The sequence below is a fragment of the Brienomyrus brachyistius genome, chromosome 9 (genome assembly GCF_023856365.1).
Source record: "Brienomyrus brachyistius isolate T26 chromosome 9, BBRACH_0.4, whole genome shotgun sequence".
In the NCBI taxonomy this organism is placed as follows: Eukaryota; Metazoa; Chordata; class Actinopteri; order Osteoglossiformes; family Mormyridae; genus Brienomyrus; species Brienomyrus brachyistius.
In genome coordinates this window covers 18,699,626-18,726,462 of record NC_064541.1, presented here as the reverse complement: position 1 = coordinate 18,726,462, position 26,837 = coordinate 18,699,626, and the positions used below count along the sequence as shown (strand labels likewise).

Below are 26,837 nucleotides of genomic sequence, written 5' to 3'. Positions count from 1 at the left end.
TGACTGACTAATCGTGTGATTAATCGCATACTCAGTCAAGTTATAATTTGTTAAAAATACATTGTGATTGTCAAGCCCCCTGGCATGGCAGGTGGATCCTCCTTAATGCCCCGATTAGTGCCTGTATCTGTCCTTTGGCCTTTAAATACCTGCCTGCTCTTCCATCCAGGACGAAGCATTGCTTCCATTCATGGGACCTACAGGGCGTTTCTGCCGCGTCCTTTGGCTCTACCGTTCCCTGCTTTCCTTTTCTAATCCTGCCCTCTGCAGGGCAGCAGCTCCCCCTCCCGCATCACGTTCTTGACCAGCAGCAAGTATCCCAACTGCCGTCCCAGAAAAATTAATCAGGGTTCCTAACCAGTGCCACGCTTTTTTAATGCAATGTGACTTGTATATTGATTCACACCCGGAATGTAGGTGTATTTTTCAGAAATACACCTTTCTTGTGTGCTTTGTGATCTCTTTACTAACTGGCAGAGCCCGAGAGTGGGCAACTGCCCTGTGGACTGAAAATAGCCTGGTGTTAAACTCACTGGTAACCTTCCAGCAGGCTTTCGGAGAAGTCTGCAATCAACCTGTTCTAGGCTGGTGATCTCATTTGCGTCCAAAAGCAAGGACCCCACTCCACTATCTTCTGGAACAAATGAAAATGTACAATTTGATTCACAAATACAAGAGCATTTGTCTGGTTCTGTTTTGCACTGACTTACTGTACTTCAACCTTTTATTTTGTGATGTGAGAGAGTTTTCACTGAGGAATTATGATAAAATTCATCTCTTCAATTCATGAATAACTGCAAATTTGGATAAACAGTAACTTAGTAACTTGGCAAATTACAAATTGTCATGTGTTTTCTAATTTAGATCATGACTGTATAAATTTGTCTTTATATGCAGTCTGTTAGAACCTAGGTTATTCTTTTAGCATTTTTCACTACCTTTCACTACTAAGTGTAAGACTACATAGCAATTGTTTTAACTTATGTTTCTCAAAATACATATCATAAAATAGATTAAAATAGTATGAATTGTATTTGCTGATAATAAGATCTTATGTAAAATAACTTTTGCACTTGTATAATTCACATAAACGATGCAACTTACATGTCCTTTGTTCATTCAAAAAAGGTAGGAATAAAGTTGTGATGCAAAATGAAAAAATAAAAGCAGAGAGGGGGTACCTTTCTCAAAAGCATAGTTGCCAATTACATTAGTGCCTTACACATTTGGAACAATGCGACTGAATGTTTTCAACTATCTAAGTTGCTAACGGGAGCTTTTGGGAAATGTGCCCCTGTTCAGCAGTAAGCTTTCATAGTGCCGGAGCATGCTGGGTAATTTTAAATTGCCTTTTGTGTGTGTCAGAGTTAATACTTGTGGTATTCCCTATTGTCATGTGTGTTTGCCTGTAGCATATGTGAATGTCACATGTCTTTAGCCATTGTATAAATTATCTACCGTGTATGTAGCCTACGTTAGCGTCAGACCTCCCTGTGTTTCCATCTTATGTGTGGTTTGGTGTTTGTTTGCTGCTTCTGTTAGTCTTTTTAAGGGCTAAATTAAAGAGAGTTGTTCCCTGGTTAAGTGAGTCTTTGCCGCTGCAATGCCTTGGTCTGCCAGTTGTCACAATATGAATATACAGGTATTTGTGAATTATTATCTATATGCAAAAACCCTTTGTAAGTGCAAAGCATGAGATGTTTACCTTTGCCTTCAACCAGACAGAAACCGTTTTGAAGCTTGGCACCTTGATCAGGACTGACAATTGAGTGTTGACAACTGACAATTGATTTAACCCCAGAGGGTTAAATCACATCATAGCATTGGTCAGGAGTTTTACCTTCTCTGGTAGCACAGGTGACATGCTGCCAGTATTTTGGTAGTTCTTTCCACAAAATGTCCCCTAAGATGGTAAGTAAACAGTCCAGGCTTTTCTTTTCCACTGAAGTGATCTGTATGGGGTTTCTGAATAGCGCCATGCATGTGAGCATGTGGTGGTGAATAAACACCACCAGGTTTTCTAAAGCATAGTAACATTGTTACATCAGCCTTCATTTATCTAAAAGCAAATTTCACCTCCCTTGATTTTACCTAAGAGGAGTGGATCGCGATCACTGCCATGTAGCTGGAAGCTGCTGAGATCAACAGCTTCATCAGGTGATGACGGTGATAACCAGGTTTCTGTAAGGCAGAAAACAGGTGAAATTGTAAAGTACCGCAGCAGGCGACTGTGAGGCCGGAGCGAGGGGGGAGTCGGAGGAAATGCTGAAAGTGGCGAGGAGGGACTGACGGAGGTGGCAAGAAGGAAACCGAAGGGGACAACGGAGTAGGCGAGGAGAGAAGAGAAGCCGCAGAAGGTGCAGCCACGGCCGGTGAAAGTGCAGGTGACCGATGAGTCTGGGCCGAAGATGCGCTAGGGGGCTGGGCAGATGGGACCCGAAACCTGCACAGACGTCCTCTCCCTCTTCGGGACACAGAGAGCCGGGGTCTTGGCAGGGATCTGCATCACTGTGGTGGTGGTTGGGGTAACCCACCCAAGCGGTGCACAGGGGCAGTTAGGGAAATCCCAGAGGGGTCCCACTCGAGCTCCTCCTCCAACTCCATTATGGAGGGAGGAGTGGTGGTCTGGCAGTCAGGGACCTCCTCAGGAATGGGTCTGGAGCCATGGGAGCTGGTGTTCCGGGAGCAGGGTCAGAAGCCGGGGGGACTGGATGCAGAAGGTCAGGTTCAGGAACCAGGGGGAATGGAGGCAGAGGGTCAGGAACCTCTGTGTGCAGATCAGGAACCTCTGGGGGCATAGCAGGAACCTCAGAAGGAACTTCTTGGGGCAGAGCAGGAAATACGGGGGGTGGAGCATCAACCACCAGCACAGGAACCATGGGGGGCAGAGCATCAACCACCAGCACAGGAACCACGGAAGGCGGAGTATCAGCTGCCAGCACAGGAACCACGGGGGGCGCTGCAGGAACTGGCACCTTGGTAGTGGGCGCTGCCCTTTAAAGAAGCTTGAGGACTCGCGGGATAGCATATCCAACAGACCTGGCCCCTTTAACAGCCCAGCGGCATTAGGCGGCTGCTGTGAGGCGGCGGTGGAAACATCGCTGGGTTGGGAATCAGGAGGGGCTGCCCCCGACAAGCACCAGGGTAGGCAGTGGAAACCAAGACAGCCCTTAGGAAGAGCTCAGGTGTGTCTTCCCGTCTGTAGATTTTCTGCTTCTTCTTACGGCTTGCTGCTTTGGGCGGAGTAAAGGGCACCTCTGGTAGCTCCGACAGGGGACCAAAGGTAAGGGGCTACCTGCCGCATGCTGGCCTCCGCTATTCCGCTTCTCAGCCACTGCAGGTTTTCACGCACCTCCGCCGTGAGGTGCATGTCTTCAGACAGGGATGCCTGTTGAAGCTCATCCCACGTCCGGAAAGCGATGGCCCGCAGCACGGGGTCGCCCCTTACCTCGGGCTGCTCTAGCCAGTAACCCGCCTCATCGATAAGACTGAGGTATTCTGCCTCAGTCAGACAATGTGTCTTCGTTTGGTCGCCGGACCTCCCGCCCTCGTCCCCATTCGCCGGCTGCACCTTCGACTCTACCTCCCCGTCCAGACCCTACCCATGACTAGTCCGATATACTGCTCGTCACTTCCGGTTCCTGCAAAGAAAAGATGACGGCTAGTAACTTTGAGAGCTTTTGCTCGTTGCTTGGATTTATTATTGGATTATTGAGGGATGCAGTCGAATGCCTTCTCCAAGTCCAAAAAGCAAAGTAGACTGGTTGGGCAATCTCCCACACACCCTCTAGGACCTTGCCGAGAGTACAGAGCTAGTTGACTGCGACGACCAGGGCGAAAACCACACTGCTCCTCCTGAATCCGAGGTTCGACTATCCGATGGACCCTCCAGCACCCCGAAATAGACCTTACCAGGGAGGCTGAGGAGTGTGATCCCTCTATAGTTGGAACACACCCTCCACTCCCCTTTCTGTCCATGCGATGCTGCAGATACATGTCAACCAAAACAGCCCCGCAAGATCCATGGGTATGTATGGCTTTTCACTTGTGGTATTTGAGTTATTATGAGTGAGAGAGAGAGAGAGACTAAGACGTCATAGAATACACTTTTCACTTGTGTATGTGTGATGAGATGTCCAGCTCCGCTCTGGAAGCCCATAACCTGAGGTAAGCAAGATAAAGGAGCCGAGAATCCAGGTACTGACTACAGACTGGTCATCAGCACAAAGGGGAAATGCCAGGTAAGCATACAGGAAAGCGCGGACAACACACCTTGTCACACCGAAGCCGCCTTCATGTTCAACTTAGAGCTGATCAGGTACTTATATTGAACTTCTGCTTTTCAAGTATTTGAAATGGAGGTAATAAAACAAAGTACATGATTATTGCATAAAAAAGTGATAATTTTATTTATATTAAAAATTAAAGTTAAGGCATGTAGCTATAGGCACGACATGCGGGACAAAGTCTAACAAGGAACAAGCACAGCTTATCTGGGTCACATTAGGGAGGAGACAGGCGGACGTGACCGACAGCACATAACAATTACATATATTACAGTAAAAGAAATAATGTAATACTTGCTTCTCTTTTATGGTGTTATATATACATATTTTGGGAAAATCACATTACAGCTTTTTTCTTATATATAATTTGTAAATAATTCACATTATTGTTTTGTTAAAAATGTGTTTTGCTGTGATGACATGTAAACATTAAATATAAGAACCAGGAAATACACTTTTAAAATATTTGAAATATTTAAGTATTAATAAGTTAATAATTTCTGCACTGTATTCCGGGGCTTCATTGATTATTCCTGCGTTTCAATACAACTAGACCCAGCTAAGCTTAATCACAATATTCTGTTTCCACATAATGGATAATTTTAATGGTGTAATGAGTTAGGCAGAGGTCGATGTCTGGAGCATTTCAGGGTCGTTTATTAATCAACAGCAAAACGGGATCCAAAATCTGAAGTTGCAAACAGTCAATCATCAAAAGACCGGGACAGGACTGAACAACAGCACAATTGGAATTCAAAGCACAAAGGCAAGAAACAGATAGAATGCTGATAAAGAAAGGCAGTTAACAATAGAAATCACAGTGATAAATACTCACTATGTCAGAAACTCAGAAAACTTCACATGGAAGTGATGGAAATAACTAGTGTTTCACTGATCAGTCAGGAAATGGAGGACTGGCGTATCTAATAACTCGATGTGACGATCAGGGAAGCATGACTCTGACTTACAACACATGACTTCATAGGTGTGGCTTGTAGACCTTTACAGTTTACATCCTGATTTTATTAAAACAGGCGCATCTTCTCTCTCTTCTGTATTGCTAGCATGCCCGGGGGGGGGGGGGGGATCCCTCTACTCAGTTGTTACTGGTGCTATATGAAAGTAAACTGAATTGAATTGATCATTATAATGGAAACTTAATTATAAAACACTTACTGAACTGATTTGTCTTGAAATTCAGAAAAGGCTTGTCCATTAAAGGTTGTGTCCGCCGTACAAATTGGCAATGAAGAAATTACATTTTTCACCTTTTAAGAAAATACTTATATCTTGATAAAGTTCCCCAAATATATTGTTCTACTGAAATGCTCTTACCAGAAGTCTAGACCTTAAAAAGGTTTGTCTGCTTCCTAACACATCCTGCTACACCCCACAGTGTCAAATGCTGCCGCTGCAGTCTCATCCATGGATTTGAAGAAATGCCGAAAGTTCCATGTCTTTTTGGTTCTCGCCCTGGTCTTTGTCATCAGTTGCAGCGTCTCATACAAGTGGTCGATCAGTGGCAGGAGGCAGTGCGCGGCAATGTCACCATTCTGGTCTGGCACTGGCCCTTTGGACAAACCTCCACATTGCAGAAGGACGCGTGCTGGGACAATTACCATGTCCCCGGCTGCAACCTTGTGGACAACCGCAGTCTCCTCTCTCAGGCTGATGTGGTGATCTACCACAACCGTGAACTGCAAAATGGTGTTTCCAAGCTGCCCCTTGACCTGCCTCGCCCACCAGCACAAAAGTGGGTGTGGCTTTCCCTGGAGTCTCCAGCCCATAATGGGGACCTGAGACAGTATGGAGGACTGTTCAATTGGACCATGACATACCAGAGTGATGCTGACATCTGCTTGCCCTATGGAGAGCTGATTCCCAGAACAACCAAAGGCAATTATACTATCCCTGCTAAGCAAACCCTGGCCTGCTGGGTGGTCAGCAACTTCCAGTCAAGTCACAAAAGATCTGAAGTGTACATGAGTTTGAAGAACTTGATCCCTGTGGAGGTTTATGGACACTGGGCTAAGAAGCCACTAAATAACGAACAGGTGTTACCCATTATTTCTCAGTGCTACTTCTACCTGGCCTTTGAGAACTCAGTGTATAGAGACTACATAACAGAGAAGCTGTGGTACAACGCCTTTCTGGCCGGCACTGTGCCAGTTGTGTTGGGCCCACCTCGAGCTAACTACGAGGCCTACATTCCTAAAGACTCCTTCATCCACGTGGACGACTTCGCCTCCATTACAGAACTGGCCACTTTCTTAAATGAGTTAGCCTCACACAAAGAGCGATACAATTCATACTTCCGTTGGCGCAGTGATTATTATGTTAAAAGGTTCCACAGCTGGTCAGAGAGATTTTGCAAAATATGTAAAATATATGAACGCCTGCCACCCAGAAAGATCTATGATGACTTGGATTCCTGGTCTAGGCATGAACCATGAACTTAATCTGGGACAGCGAGCTGGAGACCCGGGCTGCATTAAATAGCACAAGATAATCTATCTAATATATTTAATAATTTTAAAATCAAGCCTTTCTTAATAAATAATTATGACTAAAGCATTACAGAATGTTAACAATTTTTTTGTAGACATTTGACAGATGTTGATATTACTGTTGATGTTAATTATTAATGCTGTCCATATCTACCTGGGTACTGTACTGTACTGTTGCCGTGTTCTGCTTTTAGCCTATTCTTGTGTATGCTGAATTAATCCAATTTTCAAATTTCTCAAATCAAAGCTGACTATTTCATTTTCTTGAATAATTAAAACTCATAACGTTTCCATAAGTTAGAGACAGTAGAAAATTAAAAATGTTGAACAAAGACAAGTGGCACCTTTGTGTTATGGTATTTTATGAATATTGCAACACAGTGGAGATATTTGACTTCATTTGATGGAACCTAACATGCTTTACTGAGGAAATGATGCACCTTGGTGTCCCTATGTGCCAAACCCATCCAAACCATACCCAGAACGGCTGAACTGAGACTGGCAGTATTTCAGAGGACAATCCCTGATGTTCACCAGCTAATGAAACCCAGTACTGTTATCTATGGTGATGAACAGATAAAAACACTCATTTTAATGATATTCTTAAAGTTTGTACAATGATCTCCACAAACTCTGACACTGTTAAGGTTCTTCTCAGCATGAGTCCCATTTGATATGTTGTGTTAGCATTGTTGACGGCACTAGCAAAATAAAACTTCATCTTTTTTTTTTCTTTTTTTTTTTACAATTTTAGGGATCCTCAAGAATCCTTTTCCTTTGTCACACACACTGCAGTTGTTGCATAGATAACAGCGCACTGGGCCATGAAAAATGCAGTAAAACACCACAGACCGTACACACAGAGTATTATTAACCTGATAGGAAACTATGCAGCAAAATGGCAGATGATGATTTGCCCCACATACACAAGTATGCGACTCCTTGCCATTTTCGTGACTTTGAAACTCGTTCCACAAGATTTTTATTTACCTATCAATGGGATCTACCCTCTCCTGGAGCCGACACCTTATCGTGTTGGAGGGGTTTGCATGTTCCAATGATCTCAGGAGCTATGTTGTCTGGGGTTTTATGCCCCTGGTAGGGTCACCCAAGGCAAACAGGTCCTGGGTGAGGAAACAGACGAAGTGCGGCTCAGAAGATTTCTATGAAGGACAAGATTTTGGACTCACGGCTTCCCTTGCCCGGACGCGGGTCACTGGGCCCCCCCCCTGGAGCCAGGCCTGGGGGTGGGGCTTGAGGGCGAGCGCCTGGTGGCCAGGCCTACACTCATGGGGCCTGGTCGGGCACAGCCCGAACAAGGCACGTGGGTCCCCCCTCCAATGGGCTCACCACCCATAGGAGGGGCCATAGGGGTCGGGTGCGATGCAAGCTGGGCGGCAGCCAAAGGCGGGGACCTTGGCGGTCTGATCCTTGGCTGCAGAAGCTAGCTCTAGGGACATGGAATGTCACCTCTCTAATGGGGAAGGAGCCTGAGCTGGTGCGCGAGGTTGCGAAGTTCCGGCTAGATATAGTCGGACTCACCTCGACGCACGGCTTGGGCTCTGGAACCAGTCTCCTTGAGGGGGGTTGGATCCTTTTCCACTCTGGAGTTGCCCATGGGGAGAGGGGCCGAGCGGGGGTGGGCATACTTATTGCCCCCTGGCTGGGTGCCTGTACGTTGGGGTTTACTGCAGTGGACGAGAGGGTAGCCTTCCTTCACCTTCGGGTGGGGGGATGGGTCCTGACTGTTGTTTGCGCTTATGCGCCAAACGGCAGTTCAGAATACCCACCATTTTTGGAGTCCTTGGAAGGGGTGTTGGAAAGCGCTCCTCCTGGGGACTCTCTTGTTCTCCTGGGGGACTTCAATGCTCACGTGGGCAATGACAGTGAGACCTGGAGGGGCGTGATTGGGAGGAACGCCCCCCCCGACCTGAACCCGAGCGGTGCTTTGTTATTGGACTTCTGTGCTCGTCATGGATTGTTCAAACCATGTTCAAACATAAGGGTGTCCACATGTGCACTTGGCACCAGGACACCCTAGGCCGCAGTTCAATGATTGACTTTGTAGTCGTGTCGTCAGACTTGCGGCCGCATGTCTTGGACACTCGGGTGAAGAGAGGGGCGGAGCTGTCAACTGATCACTACCTGGTGGTGGGTTGGCTCTGCTGGTGGGGGAGGAAGCCGGCCAGGCCTGGCAGGCCCAAGCGTATAGTGAGGGTCTGCTGGGAACGTCTGGCGGAACCCCCTGTTTCAACTCCTACCTCCGGCAGAACTTCTCCCATATCCCGGGGGAGGTGGGGGACATTGAGTCTGAATGGGCCATGTTCCGCGCCTCCATTGTGGAGGCGGCTGACCGGAGCTGCGGCCGTAAGGTGGTCGGTGCCTGTCGTGGCGGCAATCCTCGAACCCGCTGGTGGACACCAGTGGTAAGGGATGCCGTCAAGCTGAAGAAGGAGTCCTATCGGGCCTTTTTGGCCTGTGGGACTCCAGACGCAGCTGATGGCTACCGGCAGGCCAAGCGGGATGCGGCTTTGGCGGTTGCCGAAGCAAAAACTCGGGTGTGGGAGGAGTTTGGCGAGGCCATGGAAAACGAGGACGTTCGGGACGTTCTGGGTCGGTGGAGGGAATACTTCGAAGACCTTCTCAATCCCACCGACACACCTTCCGATATGGAAGCAGGGTGTGGGGACTTGGGGGTGGACTCGCCTATCTCTGGGAAGGAGGTTGCTGAGGTGGTTAAAAAGCTCCTCGGTGGCCGGGCCCCGGGGGTGGATGAGATCCGCCCCGGAGTTCCTCAAGGCTCTGGATGTTGTGGGGCTGTCCTGGCTGACACGCATCTGCGGCATCGCGTGGACATCGGGGGCAGTGCCTCTGGACTGGCAGACCGGGGTGGTGGTCCCCCTCTTTAAGAAGGGGGACTGGAGGGTATGCTCCAACTATAGGGGGATCACACTCCTCAGCCTCCCTGGTAAGGTCTATTCGGGGGTCCTGGAGAGGAGGGTCCGCTGGATTGTTGAACCTTGGATTCAGGAGGAGCAGTGTGGTTTTCGCCCTGGCCGTGGAACAGTGGACCAGCTCTATACTTTTTGGAGGGCTCATGGGAGTTTGCCCGACCAGTCTACATGTGTTTTGTGGACTTGGAGAAGGCATTCGACCGTGTCCCTCGGGGAGTCCTGTGGGGGGTTCTCCGGGAGTATGGGGTACCGGGCTTCCTTTTAAGGGCAGTTCGGTCCCTGTATGACCGGTGCCAGAGCTTGGTCCGCATGGGCGGCAATAAGTCGGACTCGTTTCCAGTGAGGGTTGGACTCCGTCAGGGCTGCCCTTTGTCACCGATTCTGTTTATAGTTTTTATGGACAGAATTTCTAGGCGCAGCCAGGGCGTTGAGGGTGCCCGGTTTGGTGGCCTCAGGATTAGGTCTCTGCTTTTTGCAGATGATGTGGTTCTGTTGGCCTCATCGAACCGTGACCTTCGACTCTCATTGGGACGGTTCGCAGCCGAGTGTGAAGCAGCTGGGATGAGGATCAGCACCTCCAAATCCGAGACCATGGTTCTCAGCCGGAAAAGGGTAGAATGCTCTCTCCGGGTTGGGGATGGGGTCCTTCCCCAAGTGGAGGAGTTTAAGTATCTCGGGGTCTTGTTCACGAGTGGGGGAACAATGGAGCGGGAGATCGACAGGCGGATCGCTGCGGCGTCAGCAGTGATGCGAGTGCTGCATCGGTCTGTCATGGTGAAGAGAGAGCTGAGCCAAAAGGCGAAGCTCTCGATTTACCAGTCGATCTACGTTCCTACCCTCACCTATGGTCATGAGCTATGGGTAGTGACCGAAAGAACGAGATCGCGGGTACAAGTGGCTGAAATGAGTTTCCTCCGCAGGGTGGCTGGGCTCTCCCTTAGAGATAGGGTGAGGAGCTCAGTCATTTGGGAGGGACTCAGAGTAGAGCCTCTGCTCCTCCGCATCGAGAGGAGCCAGATGAGGTGGCTCAGGCATCTGATTAGGATGCCTCCTGGACGCCTCCCTGGAGAGGTGTTCCGGGCATGTCCCACTGGGAGGAGGCCCCGGGGAAGACCCAGGACACGCTGGAGAGACTATGTCTCTCGGCTCGCCTGGGAACGCCTCGGGGTCCCCCCAGAGGAGCTGGATGAAGTGGCCGGGGAGAGGGAAGTCTGGGTCTCCCTGCTGAGACTGCTGCCCCCGCGACCCGACCCCGGATTCAGCGGTAGATAATGGATGGATGGATGTTTTCAAACGTCTTTATTAATTTACGTTCAGAAATTTCTTTTCTTTGTCAGATATTGATTCATTTTTTTTACATGAAATACAATTATTACACTCTAATCAACCTTAGGAAGAAGAAACAGTACAAATAAAATTATAAAACGATATAACTTAAATACACAGGACTAAGAACAGCAACTTGAAATAGCTGATCATAAGGGGATTCCACATGAGGTAGCGAAGGAGGCGTGGCATATGGGAGGATCCGACGAGCAGGGCATGACAGGACCCCTCCCCCAAAGGCATACACTCTGGACGTGCCTAAGGGGAGCAAAGAAATGAAACTAGAGACACGACGGAACCTAGGGAAACAAAAGCAAAAATGTCAACAAAACACAGGGAACTGGACCGACACACAAAACAGGCACAAGGACAACAACCAGGACACCAACGGACACACCACAGGGAACACCGACATACACAGGGGCACCAGAACCAGGAACACAGAACCCAAGGAGGAGGACAATGATAGGACAACACCATGGGACAAACCAACAGGAGGAGGAGCAAAGAGACCAGGTGAAAACAAAGGGATGGGGAACAAATACAGGGGGCGCAAAGGGAGGGGGCAAAGAGGCGAAGGATGGGGGGAAATGAGAAGCCGAAGGGAACACCAGCGGGGGAAGGCAGGAGCCACAGGGACAGCAGGTGACCGCAAGGCCGAAGCCGAAGGGACCCTCAACGACCGCGAGACAGGAGCTGGAGAGGACGCCAATGGAGGCAAGGAGGAAGGTGGAAGGACAGATGGAAGAGGCGAGGAGGGAGGAGAAGGGGAAAGTGGAGGAGGCGAGGAGGGAACAGAAGCCATGGAAGGCGAAGGCATCGCCACAGTTGGCACAGGCACAGGCGACCGACGAGTCGGAGCTGGGGGACCCACAGGTGACTGATGAGGTGTCAGCGAGGCACTGCAGGTGGAACTGAAGGCAATCGCCTAGCCGAAGCCAGGGGAACCGCAGGCAACCACCGAGCAGGAGCCGGATGAACCGCAAGTGAACACCAAGCCAAAGCCAGGGGGACAAAAGGTGAGCCGGGGGGCAGGGTGGGTGGGACCCGACCCCGGCACAGGTGTCGTCTCCCTCTCTAAGGAGACCACTCACGTCAGGGGAAGGGGCAGCAGGAACCTCATGTGCAGCGGTACCTCCTGCTGAGGAAGCTTGCCCTATAATGCCGCCTCACACCTCCTCCCGGCCGAGCAACACCGTCTCATTGTCCCATAATGCCGCCTCCGCTGCCTTAGTCAGACACGCCTGGCAGTCATGCTCCTGCTACCAGCTGACCGTGCAGCTGCTCCAGCTCCTGCTGCTCCTGCTCCACAGAGTCCCATAGCAGTTCGCAGTCTTGATGGACCTACTCCCGCAGCGCATCGAGCTCGTGGTGCTCTTCAGCAAGCCAGGCCTCCCAGCTGCAGCATGCCTCTTTATTGGGAGCAGCGCCACCTCTGTAGCCTCCGCCTACTCATACTCACAGCTGAGGCTGCGCTGTGGCTCCTCACGGTTGACGAGCCGAGAGCGCTCACCCAAAGTCCATAGGAGAGCCTACCTCCCTCACCGAATGACGTTGCCATCTCTGACGCAAGTCCGGTGGGCTGGTAGGAACTGCTTCAGGGCATGCTGTGTGGGTCCAGTGTGTCCTGGATGGAGGAGGGGGTGCCTTTCTTGCTTCGGTGTCCCCTGCTCATCTGACGGCAGCTCTGGTGCAGGCTTCCAGGCAATAGTGTGCCCAGTACCCTTCTCTCTAGCAGCACCAACAGATAAGCTTCGCTTCCCTCATCGTCCTATCTGCCGGACATCACTTTCCAGCCACCTCAAGGATGCTGGATGATCTTGATCAGTGCCTGCTACAGCCATTCCAGTCCCAGGGTCCCACTTCTGACACCAATGTAGCACCGGGACAGAACACACTCCTGAACAGGACTGTAACAGGCACCCAATAAACACCAAACTGAACACAGTAGGGAAACAGGGAGGTCAGACGCTGGACCGTCAGGTACACACTCGTGGGTAATTTACACAACGCTAAAGACACACGAGGATCGAACAGGGTGCACATAAGACATGGGTAAACATACATTCCAGAATCAGGAACATAAATATTAATCATAGCTACAATAACAACAACAATACAAGGGTTATTTTCAATGATATATGTAGTGGGTTGAAATGGGGTGTGTATGTCATTGCATTTGCATTACACCTGAGGCAATTTTACTTGTCAAGTGACACTCGGTAATTAGTGGTTGGTCTGAGGGCTATTTTATGAATTTGCCTGGGAAGTAGTGAGGTGAGTGGCAAGATTAAGTGCCGTTTGTTTGCCCCCTCCCCATCTACACCCCATTAGGGGGATGCATGTGGCATTGGACCCCCACTAGTTCCGCGTTGGCTGTGTGAAATAGCTGGTGAGCATTGAGCGCCGCTCTGTTGAAGGTATGTCTAAACGGGGGATTCACTGTGATCGTATTTTGTGATTAGGCGCCCTAAGTATTCCCTGTGGGTTACAGCTGTTTGGCGTGTTGCTTTGGAAGCATTCACAGACAGGCTCTGTGTCCGGAATAATTTGTTTTGCAAATGAGCATTCTGACATTTGCATGTCGTTGCGTCCGTCCTCACTGGCTTGTGTGGTTCCGTGTGCGGCCAGGTAATCGGAGCGGAACTAATTTTGTGTGTGTTTTAGCTTTACCTTAATATTTGCTGTGCTTATTAATTGAGTGCCTTAGGTTGCATGTGTAGTGAGGTATTGCTGCGCTTGGTGTGACTACAGTATTTCCTGTGTGAGATTATTGTTATTTGTACTTGCCTGGCCTGAGTTACTGGCCAAACTGGTGTGTTTGTGTAGTATATTGCTTCCCTAGTGTAGACCCCTCCTGGTAAGCCTCACTCTGGTTAATTATTTTAGGTGCGATGCTCCACCTCCTTAAGAGTGGGAACCAGGGGGTTTGCGTTGGCTATTGAAAATGAAGTAAAAGAGCTATTTCCCCCGTCTTTCTGTTATCCCTGTTGGTGCAAAGTGAAAATAATAAATTCATTTGTATTATAGAATCCTCTCTCTGTTTCATTGTGGCAATGAATCTGAGCCTCACCTGCGTATATGCAGAATATTGGTGTTGATAGTGCACGTATTAGTTAATTCCTAGGTGGTAGCCATCCCCTAAGTGGAGTAGTCGACAAAAATTCCAGTCTTTACCCTCGTGCCACTACACATACATGAGAGAATATACACGCACTCACGAAGCATGCCTGAATGTGCAGATCTCACCGGCTCTACAATACTTTATTTCATACCATCCTTATCTTTTTGTATCTGTCTTTCCAACCAGATCACAATTCAAAGGAGCAGTTCATGTATGTTTTAGAAGGGCTTTAGTGCCATCTAGCTCGGTCTGCTGGGAGTTGCCTAGTTTTGGAGATATCGGTCATAGAAATGTCAGGGTTCCCTCGAATACAATGGTAGTAGATGAATGGCATTCTTTCTGTGGTGATTAAAGTGTCAGAAACATACACCTGAAAAATTAAACAGCGATTTCTCTTACCAGAAACCATGACCCAATTACTGAAGATAATACACAGACTTCATAGTAAGCAGTTTAATTAAAGGAACTATTTTCTTCTACAGAGCTCCACACACTGCACATTTCACTGCACAGAAAAATACGAGCACGAGCTCCCCGGCGATTGGTTTTGGTACTAGTGATGGGAAGTTCGACTCAATTAAGTGATTCGATTCTTTTTGAACTGTCCGTTATAAAGAATCGATTCTAAAATCGATTCTATGATTCACAACGATGTTTCAAAGTTACGTTATTTGACGGAAATATGGTGTCCAACAAAAATGCTCAGCTTGACTATATACACAATAAAAAAACCGTATATAAAAGGCAGAACGGGTGTCGATGCTGAATAAGCACGCGTGTATATATAGTTGTTTTCTCTGCTTAAGCCAAATTCATGTGCATGAGTATCAAGGACTACATCACAGTTAACAACTGCAATATTACCCATACAATCACACATACACATATAATTAGCATGAGTAAACTTGCATAAGTCGTTGTGTAAACGTCAAAGTTAATAAATATCTTTGTTTTTTTGATGAAAGATATAATTTTATTATACAGAAATAAAATAATTTACTGTTGTGATAAATGATGAAGAGCTGCGTTTATTTTATTCCTTTTAGCAGCGTAACTGCCAAAAGATTTGTGGACCTACGCAGTGCAGACAGCAGCTGCAATAAGAAACAGATGCTATAACAGACGCACAGGACAGACACCTTACTTAATACTAACAGGGAGGCGACCTGATCTAGGATGCAGAAGTTTGGGTCAGTGTGTTATGCCTATAAACGGGACAAAAGGAAGCTTGATTCAAAATGTGAGAAAGGAGTCTTTGTCGGGTATCACAAAAATAGCCCAGCTTATATGGTTTACTATATAAGCTAGAGAGAGATGGAATACCGGTTCTTTCAAAAAGATTTATGACCTAAAGGTCATAAAGGTCACACTTCAAAGGGTCAAGGGGCGGGGCTTGGTTGTGGTACGATCTGACGTCACGGGAGTTGGATTTAATTATTTATTATTTATTTATTATTTTTAAATTATTTATTTTTATTTATGTATTATTATTTTAAATTATTGATGTATTATGTAAATTTTTAAATTCCCCACAGCTTTGGATAATCCGCGGAGAGAGCGATGCCGGAGAGCTGAGAGCCGTGCTGCTACACGAGTCTGATGCCGGAGAGCTGAGAGCCGTGCTGCTACACGAGTCTGATGCCGGAGAGCTGAGAGCCGTGCTGCTACACGAGTCTGAGAGAAACTCTGAGAGAATGAGACTCTGGGAGAAAATGATAAAGTTGGAGCAAAGAATGAGAGGAGGAGGCGGAGGGTCTGACGTCCAATAAAACCGCTTGGCGGTAGTTTTGACCGTCTATGTGTTTTTTTCCTCACGCAAGCGTGCGTATTACATCAGCGTAGGTGAAATCCCGGTCAAGTGTATGGGGCCGCACTTTTGTACATCCCGGTAGGTCATCCGGGTCATCTCTAATAACTTGGCCCACACATCAAGTTGGCTCCCAGTAAAATTCTGTCTTTCATGTATGACCGTCTGCGTACAAGTACAAATATGGGTTAAAAGAGAAACGCGGCGACGAACATAAAAACCATCCGCAGATATTTCTATTATTATTATGTCCAGCGGGGGGTTTTCCTCTTTTGGTAAAGAAGGTATCATCATCGAGCCCTAGAGGCACAAGTTTCATCAATGCCTTACCCTACGTGCCAGCCAAAGAGCCACAAGTTTCATCGAGGCCTTACCCGGTGAGTATATTATTTCTTTTATTCGTGTGATATAAACGCTATTCAATTAAAAAATAACATTCTAATAATAGGTATTCTCTGTTTTTTTCTATGTACAAGAGAGAGACTGCGCTGACCGGTCAAGAGAAAATCTACAAGAGACCTGAATCAGCAGTGTTATAAAGCACATAGCCAACGCTAATTAATAAAGAACTTAAGCATAATAGCCCAGAGGTACCATGGCCTATAGCTGGTAGAAATGGAGCTATCCTACGGCCTACAAGATAAAAGCATATGGCACCAAATTGGAATCAGTAGTCTTTAAAAGAATAAATGGACTAGCAACTGTCTCTGGGGGAGCACCCCCGGTTAGGTACTATTAAGCAGCATTTAGTGACATTCATCAAAACACATTTTTAAAAACTTTGACATAATAAAGTCTTAGTTATTTTAACAAATACGTTTTTCAGTAAATGTTTATTCACGCGCATGCTGGCAAACACACACCCCGGAGGTCAAACAAAAAAAAAAAAGTTGATACAAACTTTGTACCATACTCTAGAGTAGAATAGAACAAGTGTAAGGTGATTAGAGGCTACTTGAATAAAATTAAGAATGTCGACAAAACAGAATGAGCCTTTAAATGTTTTACGTTAAAGAAAGCGTCTATGTTTGTATGTTAAACACCTGTTGGCATAAGCGCATGCAGTTTACGACCGTATGCTTCTCCATCACCTATCAAACACTAGGCCCGACGGTGCTTAGACAACCACACATAACATGCAAACCAGAAAAATATGCACATGCTTCTTGTGGATTTCAATAGTTTTGTACGTTTATTTTTTATTTATTTAAATGTCGATTAGGTTTTCTTCTAAACCGTGTATGTACTGAATGAAAAATACAGCAAGCTTTAAGACCAGCTAAAGATGTTATTGCTAGCCAGCTCCCTCCTGGCGTTGACAGCAGCTTTAAGAGCAAATATACACGAACCTGGCTAAAGTGTCTCGGGGATAGTTAGCCGCATCTTAAAAACGTAAGAGCCCCACTGTTCGCAGCGTTACATCAGCTAGCAGCTCGCGCCACACCGCACACTCCCTCGCGCTCAGTGCCATTGACGTGTCCGACATATTACCGCCTCCATTTCCCTTACTAACCGATAGGTGGTAAAGTAAGAAAATGAAACTTCGCTCACTTTTCGCTCAGAAATCTCACTGAAAAGTGGATGACGAATGGTTCTGTTGAATTAGGACTAAGTTTCATTAAGTGTGACACATGGTGCAGCTCAATTACCGGTGTTAACATGGCATCCTCAGTAAGCATCTCAAATCAGGCACCTGGATGCTATAAGCATAGGCCTCGGGGGGTCACCTTGTAGGAAAGCCAACATTTACTGAAAAGCCATCTTTATTAAAAAATAACTAAGGCTTTATTCTTTAAAGTCTTTAACGTGTTTTAATGCGACTGCTAAATGCAGTTTACTAGCTCCTACTGTTATAAATTAAATGCTGTTAACCAGGTGCACTCGTAGTTATAGCTTTCTCTGGACCTGACCCTACAATGGGTACATGCATGGGGACCATTGCTGACATAAGGATCTAATGCCTAGGTGTCGAGTCTCACGGTTAAAACCCCCAGTCCCCATGTGGCTCAGGGTTCATCAGCTGGTAAAGATTGGTAGATTCCATGAGAGGTACCCCTTTAAATACGCTTTATTCCCACCACCCCAAAAAATTAGTACATTTTAAGAACAAAACCGTGCTGCATACATATAACAAAACATATGTACAACTTTTATTTTGAATAGTAAAACACCCGGTCATGGTACATTTTAAAAACTCATTTGGTAAATGTACACAAACTTGAAAAATAAAACACACGTATACATGATACATTTTAAAACACTTGTGCAACTTTGAAAATAAAAAAACTTCATGTTACATTAACAAAATCCCCTTTGATAAAAATCCTACAAAATTTTTACAACTTTGCTTTTGTAAAATAAAAGCCATGTTCATATTAGATCTCAAAACTAATTCACAAAATGAATGCATACAACTTTGTACATTTTAAAAATACGTTTGGGCTGCAAACACATAACAAAATGTTTTTGTAAAACACCCAAACATCTTACATCTTAAAACATCTGTACATCTTACTTTGAAAAACTTTCATGTTACGTCTTAAAATATTTGTACATCTTACTTTGAAAAACTTTCATGTTACGTCTTAAAATATTTGTGTAACTAAAAACTATGGTCAAGTTATATTACCATTCTTTAAAGTTTTTAATGTGTATTTGCATTTAATGTGTAAATGTAGCTTACTGGTTGCTATTAAATGTAATTAAATAATCATGTACACCTTCTTTAAAATAACAAGACTATATCTTAAATTCTTACACCCTTGCCTGATTCCACAGTTCCTACCCCCCACTTATGTGTCCCCCATCCCACCCTTCCATGACTTGTGAGATAAGGAAAGTTGTGTTGTGCGCTTGTGCGCATGCTTGGGGTTTTGCTGTGTGTGTGTGTGTGTGTCTGTGTGTGTGTAGGTTGTTCATCTTGCGTCCAAAGTTAAGGTTATATTTTATACTACTTTAAAATAACACATTTTTGTTTGACTGTTTAACAAACACATCTAAAGTTTTTATACATTTAAACATTAACAAAAGCTGTCAATGTCTTTTCTTTAAAATTTACAAGTCTATTTTGTGTGGTTTTTCACAATAAGACTCATGAACGACTAAGTTAGTATGTTTTGGGGTCTGTATACACATCGCGGTCCTATACTTTCACAGACCTAAAGTTAAACTCTAAAGCCCCTGACCACCGGTGTGTGCATGTGTGTGTGTGTGTTTGTGCACATGAGCATGAATATGCATTTACTGAAAAAACATATTTATTAAAATAACTAAGGCTTTATTCTGTCAAAAAAAAAATTAAATAATGCCAGCAGATAAATGGGGTCGCTATAGTGAATCTGTAGTCTCCCTGCATAGTGGATGACTGCTGACACTGTTGAATTTGAACTATGTTTCATTAACTATCAAACAGTCTGCAGCTCCATTACCATTGTCAACTTAGCATTGTGCTCCAGCAAGCATCTCAGATCAAGCTTGTAGATTATATAAGATGGGTCCGTGGGCACCTTGTAGGATGTCTTTATTAAAATAACTAAGACCTTATTCTTTAAAGTTTTTAATGTGTAAGCATTTTTAAATTTGCAGCATGGTGCTAAATGCAGCTTACTGGTTCCTATTAAATATAATTAAATAATCATGTACACCTTCTTTAAAATAACAAGACTATATCCTAAATTCTTACACCCCTGCCTGATTCCAAAGTTCCTACCCCACACTTATGTGCCCCCCCTCCCACCCTTCCATGACTTGTGAGATAAAGGAAAGCACAGTTCTGCCTGCCTGGTTGGTCATTTCTAGCCGCTATTTAGGTTCTTCCTCAAATCCTGTTGCCTAAATGACTTATATCCCACTCATATTAATTTAAAATTTCGCTATAACAAAACAATCCTTAAACATTTTAATAAAAAACGTGAACTATATATGTTTGGTGTTTTTTTGATTGAGCAAACTCTTTTGTGTTTTTGTGTACGTGTCCGATACAACTGTAGTTTGTATCAACTTTTTTTTTTTGTTTGACCTCCGGGGTGTGGGTTTGTCTGCATGCGCGTGAATAAACATTTACTGAAAAACGTATTTGTTAAAATAACTAAGACTTTATTATGTCAAAGTTTTTAAAAATGTGTTTTGATGCATGTCACTAAATGCTGCTTAATAGTACCTAACCGGGGGTGCTCCCCCAGAGACAGTTGCTAGTCCATTTATTCTTTTAAAGACTACTGATTCCAATTTGGAATCAATAAATAATTAAAAATAAATAATAAATAATTAAATCCAACTCCCATGACGTCAGATCGTACCACAACCAAGCCCCGCCCCTTGACCTTTTGACCCGTGACCTTTATGACCTTTAGGTCATAAATCTTTTTGAAAGAACCGGTGTTCCATCTCTCTCTTAAGCTTTCACAGATTGGTGAAATTCGTGACCAAGACTAAAGTAGAGTGGGAAACACAGACGGACATTGAGGATGATTTGGAAATGTTGAACAGAGTTAGTAAGACTAAACAAAATACCAGTGTGAGTTCAGGGCATACACAAGACCCGGTTCCAGTAAATGCTCCTGAGGAAAGACAACCACAGGCGGCTCAACCACAGGTAGATGAGACCGATAACAAACCCAGGCGATGCTCCTCTCGAGTGAGACAGAAACCTGCTTATTTAAGTGATTATGTATTGGGAAAAGAGAATGATGATCAAATTCTGACTAACATAGATTTCTGTTACAAAGTTATATGTAATGTACCCCTCTCATTCAGAATCCTGAGTGAAAACCACAACGCAGACACATGAGGGGTTACACACGTCCGCAATCCGATGCATCTTAGAAACGATAAATCGATCAATTTCACCTCTAGTGCAAAGCAGAGAAGCTGAGGAAAAGCTTCTGCCTTCAGGCCGTTACGATTGTGAACGAGGCTTTCTATTGCTAACCAATCACTTTACACATTTTAACACACCCACTTTCCCTGCACGTCGTATTCAGTTTTTTACTTATTTTATATTTTCCCTATTACACACGTGGACAAAATTGTTGGTACCCTTCAGTCAATGAAAGAAAAACTCACAATGGTCACAGAAATAACTTTAATCTGACAAAAGTAATAATAAATAAAAATTCTATGAAATTTACCTAATAAAAGTCAGACATTGATTTTTAACCATGCTTCAACAGAATTAATAAAAAAAAAAACTCATGAAACAGGCCTGGACAAAAATGATGGTACCCCTAACATTGTTATTATATTGTTATTCCTGTTCATAGTTATCTAGTTAAACCGTTTTGCTTTTCTCTTGTATAACATGCATGTGTGGGAAAAATTGAGACGGCGGCACAATTTTTTGTTTCACTCATTTCTCAATTTATGGTCGTGTGTCTGTAAATAGTCCTGTTAGAATTTTGGCTCCATGTTACTTATCCTAGTGTAGTAATTCCCAGTGTGGAATTAGTGTTTCTTACGTTCAGTGTTTGTTGGAGTTTCCCCAGTGTTTAGTTCATAAGTATAAGTGCCCCCCCCGCATGCCGCACCTCACCACCTTATTCTTGTCTACATTTTGTACTGTCTTAGAAATTTTGAACCGGGAAGCAACCTGCTGCTCCGTATAGCCTTCTCCCAACAGAACCATGATTAAACCGGGATTTAAAAATGCAGATTTGTTTAAAAACATAGAGTGGCCTCTTATTTTTTTCCATGACTGTATTTTTTATTGTTTTACAGATTATAATTGTGTATGTGACAAATATACACTTAAAACTTGTGCGGGGCCTGTATGTATCAAAATATTAATCATCTGGTCCTACCTTTCACTGGCTGTCAAGTTAAAAGATGTATTCCTACTCAAACTTATCAATGCAGAAATAATTTACCAGTAACTACTGAAATATGTATAAGCTTGTAAAGCATGAGTTTGGTAAATCAGTGTTTGCAGGCTTGCATTTTTATTTTCCATCCATTTTCTTAACCCACTTGTCCTATTCAGGATCACCTGGGGTCTGGGGTCTATTCCGTAAGCCATGGGCACAAGGCACGGAACAACCCAGGACGGGGCACCAACCCATCCCAGTATACACTCATACAGGAAAGTTGGTAACTCCAATTCACCTTAGCATGTTTTTTGGACTGGGGGGGGGTGAAACCAGAGAACCTGGAAGAAACCCCAGAACAACATGGGGAGAACATGCAAACTCTACACACATGGAGCCATGGTGGAGATCCAAACCCACGTCTATCTCCTTTCTTAAAGTTGTGGTTATATCCAATGCTGCAGGTAGGGTACCAGTGGACGGTGTCGTCTGCTTGCTGTATGGGTGGCTGTAATGTGCTCTTGGGTATATTTCTTTACAGTTGCGAGGGCTTGGAGTGTTCCCGGACCGACGTGAGCCAGACAACCGGCGGGATACTAAGTCACTACAATTGCTGCTGTTTTGCCCGTATGTTTTTGTTTGTTTTGTGTTTAATTAGTTTTAAATATTAATGTGTTAGTTTGTTGGATGTCAACTGTGGGGCGCCGTTGGGGAGGTTTGGTACTGGGCGGTGAGGATCTGTTTTGGGGCGGCAGGTCGGGGCGATACAGCGCTGCGTGGTCGCGTTGCCCTTTTAGCCCACCCCCCCTGGGTGGGTGTACTTACTCCATGTGATGCGGTGACCCCTTGGAGTACTTTCTGACGGCTCGCCTCCCACTCCCCTCCCCATAACGGCTGCCGGGTTTGGGTTTCTCTTTCGTGCGATTGGAGTGTTTTAACATTTGATTTGCACCATTTGTGATGTGATATTTTAAGTAATTTGTTTGCTGTTTGGTTTCTTTTGTTTTCCTTTTGGAGTGTGAACTAAACAGCAGCCTAATGAAGGGAGTGTTCATGGTCTTCAGGTCTCCCCGGTGCTGATTACGAATCTGTGTCCTTTTATATTGGAGCAGGTTGCCAACTCCTGTGTTTTAATTCTCTGGCTGAAATTCCCAGAGTGGCGTAGTCGGGTTGTCCATTCCGTATCCCTCGCTGCTTCCTCCTCTAAAAACGCCACACTAATGAAACTTACTAATGACGACTCCATGTTATTTTTTCCGCTGTGAAACTGGTTCCTCAAGATTTCTATTTATCTATTGATGTTTGTACACTTGTTTATTAAGTTCAAAAATTACATTACTATATCTTAAATTGATGTACAATCTTTTTTTTTTTTTTACATGAAATGCCATTATTATACTTGAATAGACTTTAGAAAGAGAATACAGTACGAATAAAAATATAAGCTGATATAATTGACTGGCACAGCATGTTCCATGGGTATGTATGGCTTTTCACTTGTGGTATTTGAGTTATCCATCCATCCATCCATTTTCCAAACCGCTTATCCTACTGGGTCGCGGGGGGTCCGGAGCCTATCCCGGAAACAATGGGCACGAGGCAGGGAACAACCCAGGATGGGGGGCCAGCCCATCGCAGGGCCAGCCCATCGCAGGGCACACTCACACACCATTCACTCACACATGCACACCTATGGGCAATTTAGCAACTCCAATTAGCCTCAGCATGTTTTTGGACTGTGGGGGGAAACCGGAGTACCCGGAGGAAACCCCACGACGACATGGGGAGAACATGCAAACTCCGCACACATGTGACCCAGGCGGAGACTCGAACCTGGGTCCCAGAGGTGTGAGGCGACAGTGCTAACCACTGCACCACCATGCCACCCGGTATTTGAGTTATCATGAGTAAAAAAGAAAGAGAGAGAGAGAGAGAGAGAGAGAGAGAGAGAGAGAGAGAGAGAGAGAGAGAGAGAGAGAGAGAGAGAGAGAGAGAGAGAGAGGATGGATGTCATACACTTTTAACTTGTGTATGTGTGATGAGATGTCCAGCTCCGCTCTGGAAGCCCATAACCTGAAGTAAGCAAGATAAAGGAGCCGAGAATCCAGGCACTGACTACAGACTGGTCATCAGCACAAAGAGGAAATGCCAGGTAAGCATACAGGAAAGCGCGGACAACACACCTTGTCACACCGAAGCCGCCTTCATGTTCAACTTAGAGCTGATCAGGTACTTATATTGAACTTCTGCTTTGCAAGTATTTGAAATGGAGGTAATGAAACAAAGTACATGATTATTGCATAAAAAGAAGGTGATAATTTTATTTATATAAAAAAATTAAGTTAAGGCAGGTAGCTATTGGCACATTTTTTCTTATGTATAATTTTTACAACTTTTTTCTTATGTATAATTTGTAAATAATTCACATCATTATTGTTTTGTTAAAAATGTGTTTTGCTGTGATGACATGTAAACATTAAATATAAGAACCAGAAAATACACTTTTAAAATATATTAAAATATTTAAGAATTAATAAGTTCATAATTTCTGCACTGTATTCCAGGGCTTCATTGATTATTCCTGCATTTCAATACAACTAGACCCAGCTAAGCTTAATCACAATATTCTGTTTCCACATAATGTAATGGAGTAATGAATTAGGCAGAGGTCGATGTCTGGAGCGTTTCAGGGTCGTTTATTAATCAACAGCAAAACGGGATCCAAAATCTGAAGTTGCAAACAGTCAATCATCAAAAGACCGGGACAGGACTGAACAACAGCACAATTGGAATTCAAAGCACAAAGGCAAGAAACAGATAGAATGCTGATAAAGAAAGGCAGTTAACAATAGAAATCACAGTGATAAATACTCACTATGGCAGAAACTCAGAAAACTTCACATGGAAGTGATGGAAAGAACTAGTGTTTCACTGATCAGTCAGGAAATGGAGGACTGGCGTATCTAATAACTCGATGTGACGATCAGGGAAGCATGACTCTGACTTACAACACATGACTTCATAGGTGTGGCTTGTAGACCTTGACAGTTTACATCCTGATTTTATTAAAAACAGGCTCATCTTCTCTCTCTTCTGTATAGCTAGCACGCCCGGGGGGGTTAGGCAGCTAGTCGACCTTGGACCCCACAGAGTTTTTTTCTCTCCCTAATTGGGAGTTTTCGATCCCTCTACTCAGTTGTCTTTTTGCTTTCCCTCTTTCTCTTTTCCCTGTTTCATGCACCATTTTGTTCAGTCGATGTACTGTTTGTTGTAATGGATACAACATACTCTTATCAAGAGCCTTGGGGTTGACTGTGTTGTTAGTGGTGCTATATAAAAGCAAACTGAATTGACTTGATCATTATAATGGAAACTTAATTATAAAACACTTACTGAACTGATTTGTCTTGAAATTCAGAAAAGGCTTGTCCATTAAAGGCTGTGTCCGTCGTACAAATTGGCAATGAAGAATTTTAATTTTTCACCTTTTAAGAAAATATTTATACCTTGATAAAGTTCCCCAAATATATTGTTCTACTGAAATGCTCTTACCTGAAGTCTAGACCTTAAAAAGGTTTGTCTGCTTCCTAACACATCCTGCTACACCCCACAGTGTCAAATGCTGCCGCTGCAGTCTCATCCATGGATTTGAAGAAATGCCGAAAGTTCCATGTCTTTTTGGTTCTCGCCCTGGTCTTTGTCATCAGTTGCAGCGTCTCATACAAGTGGTCGATCAGTGGCAGGAGGCAGGAGGCAGTGCGCGGCAAGGTCACCATTCTGGTCTGGCACTGGCCCTTTGGAAACATCTCCACATTGCAGAAGGACGAGTGCTGGGACAGTTACCATGTCCCCGGCTGCAACCTTGTGGACAACCGCAGTCTCTTCTCTCAGGCTGATGTGGTGATCTACCACAACCGTGAACTGCAAAATGGTGTTTCCAAGCTGCCCCTTGACCTGCCTCGCCCACCAGCACAAAAGTGGGTGTGGCTTTCCCAGGAGTCTCCAGCCCATAATGGGGACCTGAGACAGTATGCAGGCCTGTTCAATTGGACCATGACATACCAGAGTGATGCTGACATCTGGTTGCCCTATGGAGAGCTGATTCCCAGAACAACCAAAGGCAATTATACTATCCCTGCTAAGCAAACCCTGGCCTGCTGGGTGGTCAGCAACTTCCAGTCAAGACACAAAAGATCTGAAGTGTACATGAGTCTGAAGAACTTGATCCCTGTGGAGGTTTATGGACATTGGGCTAATAAGCCACTAAAGCGCGAACAGGTGTTACCCATTATTTCTCAGTGCTACTTCTACCTGGCCTTTGAGAACTCAGTGTATAGAGACTACATAACAGAGAAGCTGTGGTACAACGCCTTTCTGGCCGGCACTGTGCCAGTTGTGTTGGGCCCACCTCGAGCTAACTACGAGGCCTACATTCCTAAAGACTCCTTCATCCACGTGGACGACTTCGCCTCCATTACAGAACTGGCCACTTTCTTAAATGAGTTAGCCTCAGACAAAGAGCGATACAATTCATACTTCCGTTGGCGCAGTGATTATTATGTTAAAATATTCCACGGCTGGTCAGACAAATTTTGCAAAATATGTAAAATATATGAACGCCTGCCACCCAGAAAGATCTATGATGACTTGGATTCCTGGTCCAGGCATGAACCATGAACTTAATCTGGGACAGCGAGCTGGAGACCCGGGCTGCATTAAATAGCACAAGCTAATCTATCTAATATATTTAATAATTTTAAAATCAAGCCTTTCTTAATAAATAATTATGAGTAAAGCATTACAGAATGTTAACAACAATTTTTTTGTAGACATTTGACAGATGTTACCGTTGATGTTAATTATTAATGCTGTCCATACCTACCTGGGTACTGTACTGTTGCCATGTTCTGCTTTTAGCCTATTCTTGTGTATGCTAAATTAATTCAATTTTCAAATTTCTCAAATCAAAGCTGACAACTGGACCATCTATTTCATTTTCTGGAATAATTAAAACTCATAACGTTTCCATAAT

The 26,837-nt window shown here is 44.8% G+C and overlaps 2 protein-coding genes and 2 long non-coding RNA genes across 6 annotated transcripts in view; 3 read left to right on the top strand and 1 right to left on the bottom strand.

Annotated features, from left to right (window-relative positions):
* LOC125749285 (uncharacterized) overlaps positions 1-5,355 on the bottom strand; it is a 7,178-nt gene extending 1,823 nt beyond the window's left edge. The window contains exons 1-2 of the long non-coding RNA XR_007399835.1: positions 5,122-5,355; positions 2,092-2,181 (exon numbers count right to left, since the gene is read on the bottom strand). This is a non-coding gene — a long non-coding RNA (uncharacterized LOC125749285). The remainder of the gene's footprint in view (positions 1-2,091; positions 2,182-5,121) is intronic.
* Positions 1-7,124, top strand: part of LOC125749281 (alpha-(1,3)-fucosyltransferase 7-like) — a 16,096-nt gene extending 8,972 nt beyond the window's left edge. The window contains exon 3 of the mRNA XM_049026380.1: positions 5,816-7,124. Within this exon, the coding sequence (XP_048882337.1) occupies positions 5,816-6,739 (924 nt within the window). The 3' untranslated portion in view covers positions 6,740-7,124. The remainder of the gene's footprint in view (positions 1-5,815) is intronic.
* LOC125749282 (alpha-(1,3)-fucosyltransferase 7-like) lies at positions 4,055-26,837 on the top strand. Of its 3 annotated transcripts, none has more exons than XR_007399834.1 (2): positions 4,055-4,241; positions 5,683-5,815. XR_007399834.1 is itself a non-coding variant. In XM_049026382.1 (2 exons), exons 1-2 carry the CDS (start codon positions 4,235-4,237, stop codon positions 26,480-26,482), a joined length of 1,071 nt encoding a protein of 356 aa, XP_048882339.1. In that variant the 5' UTR covers positions 4,055-4,234; the 3' UTR covers positions 26,483-26,837. The 3 variants fall into 3 exon arrangements, 2 of the variants coding, with proteins under 2 accessions (XP_048882339.1, XP_048882340.1); XM_049026382.1 differs by lacking the exon at positions 5,683-5,815 and adding an exon at positions 25,419-26,837; XM_049026383.1 differs by lacking the exons at positions 4,055-4,241; positions 5,683-5,815 and adding exons at positions 23,850-23,957; positions 25,419-26,837.
* On the top strand, positions 15,734-16,818 carry LOC125749286 (uncharacterized). Its single transcript, XR_007399836.1, has 2 exons — positions 15,734-16,381; positions 16,481-16,818. It is a non-coding gene; the product is annotated as an uncharacterized LOC125749286 (long non-coding RNA).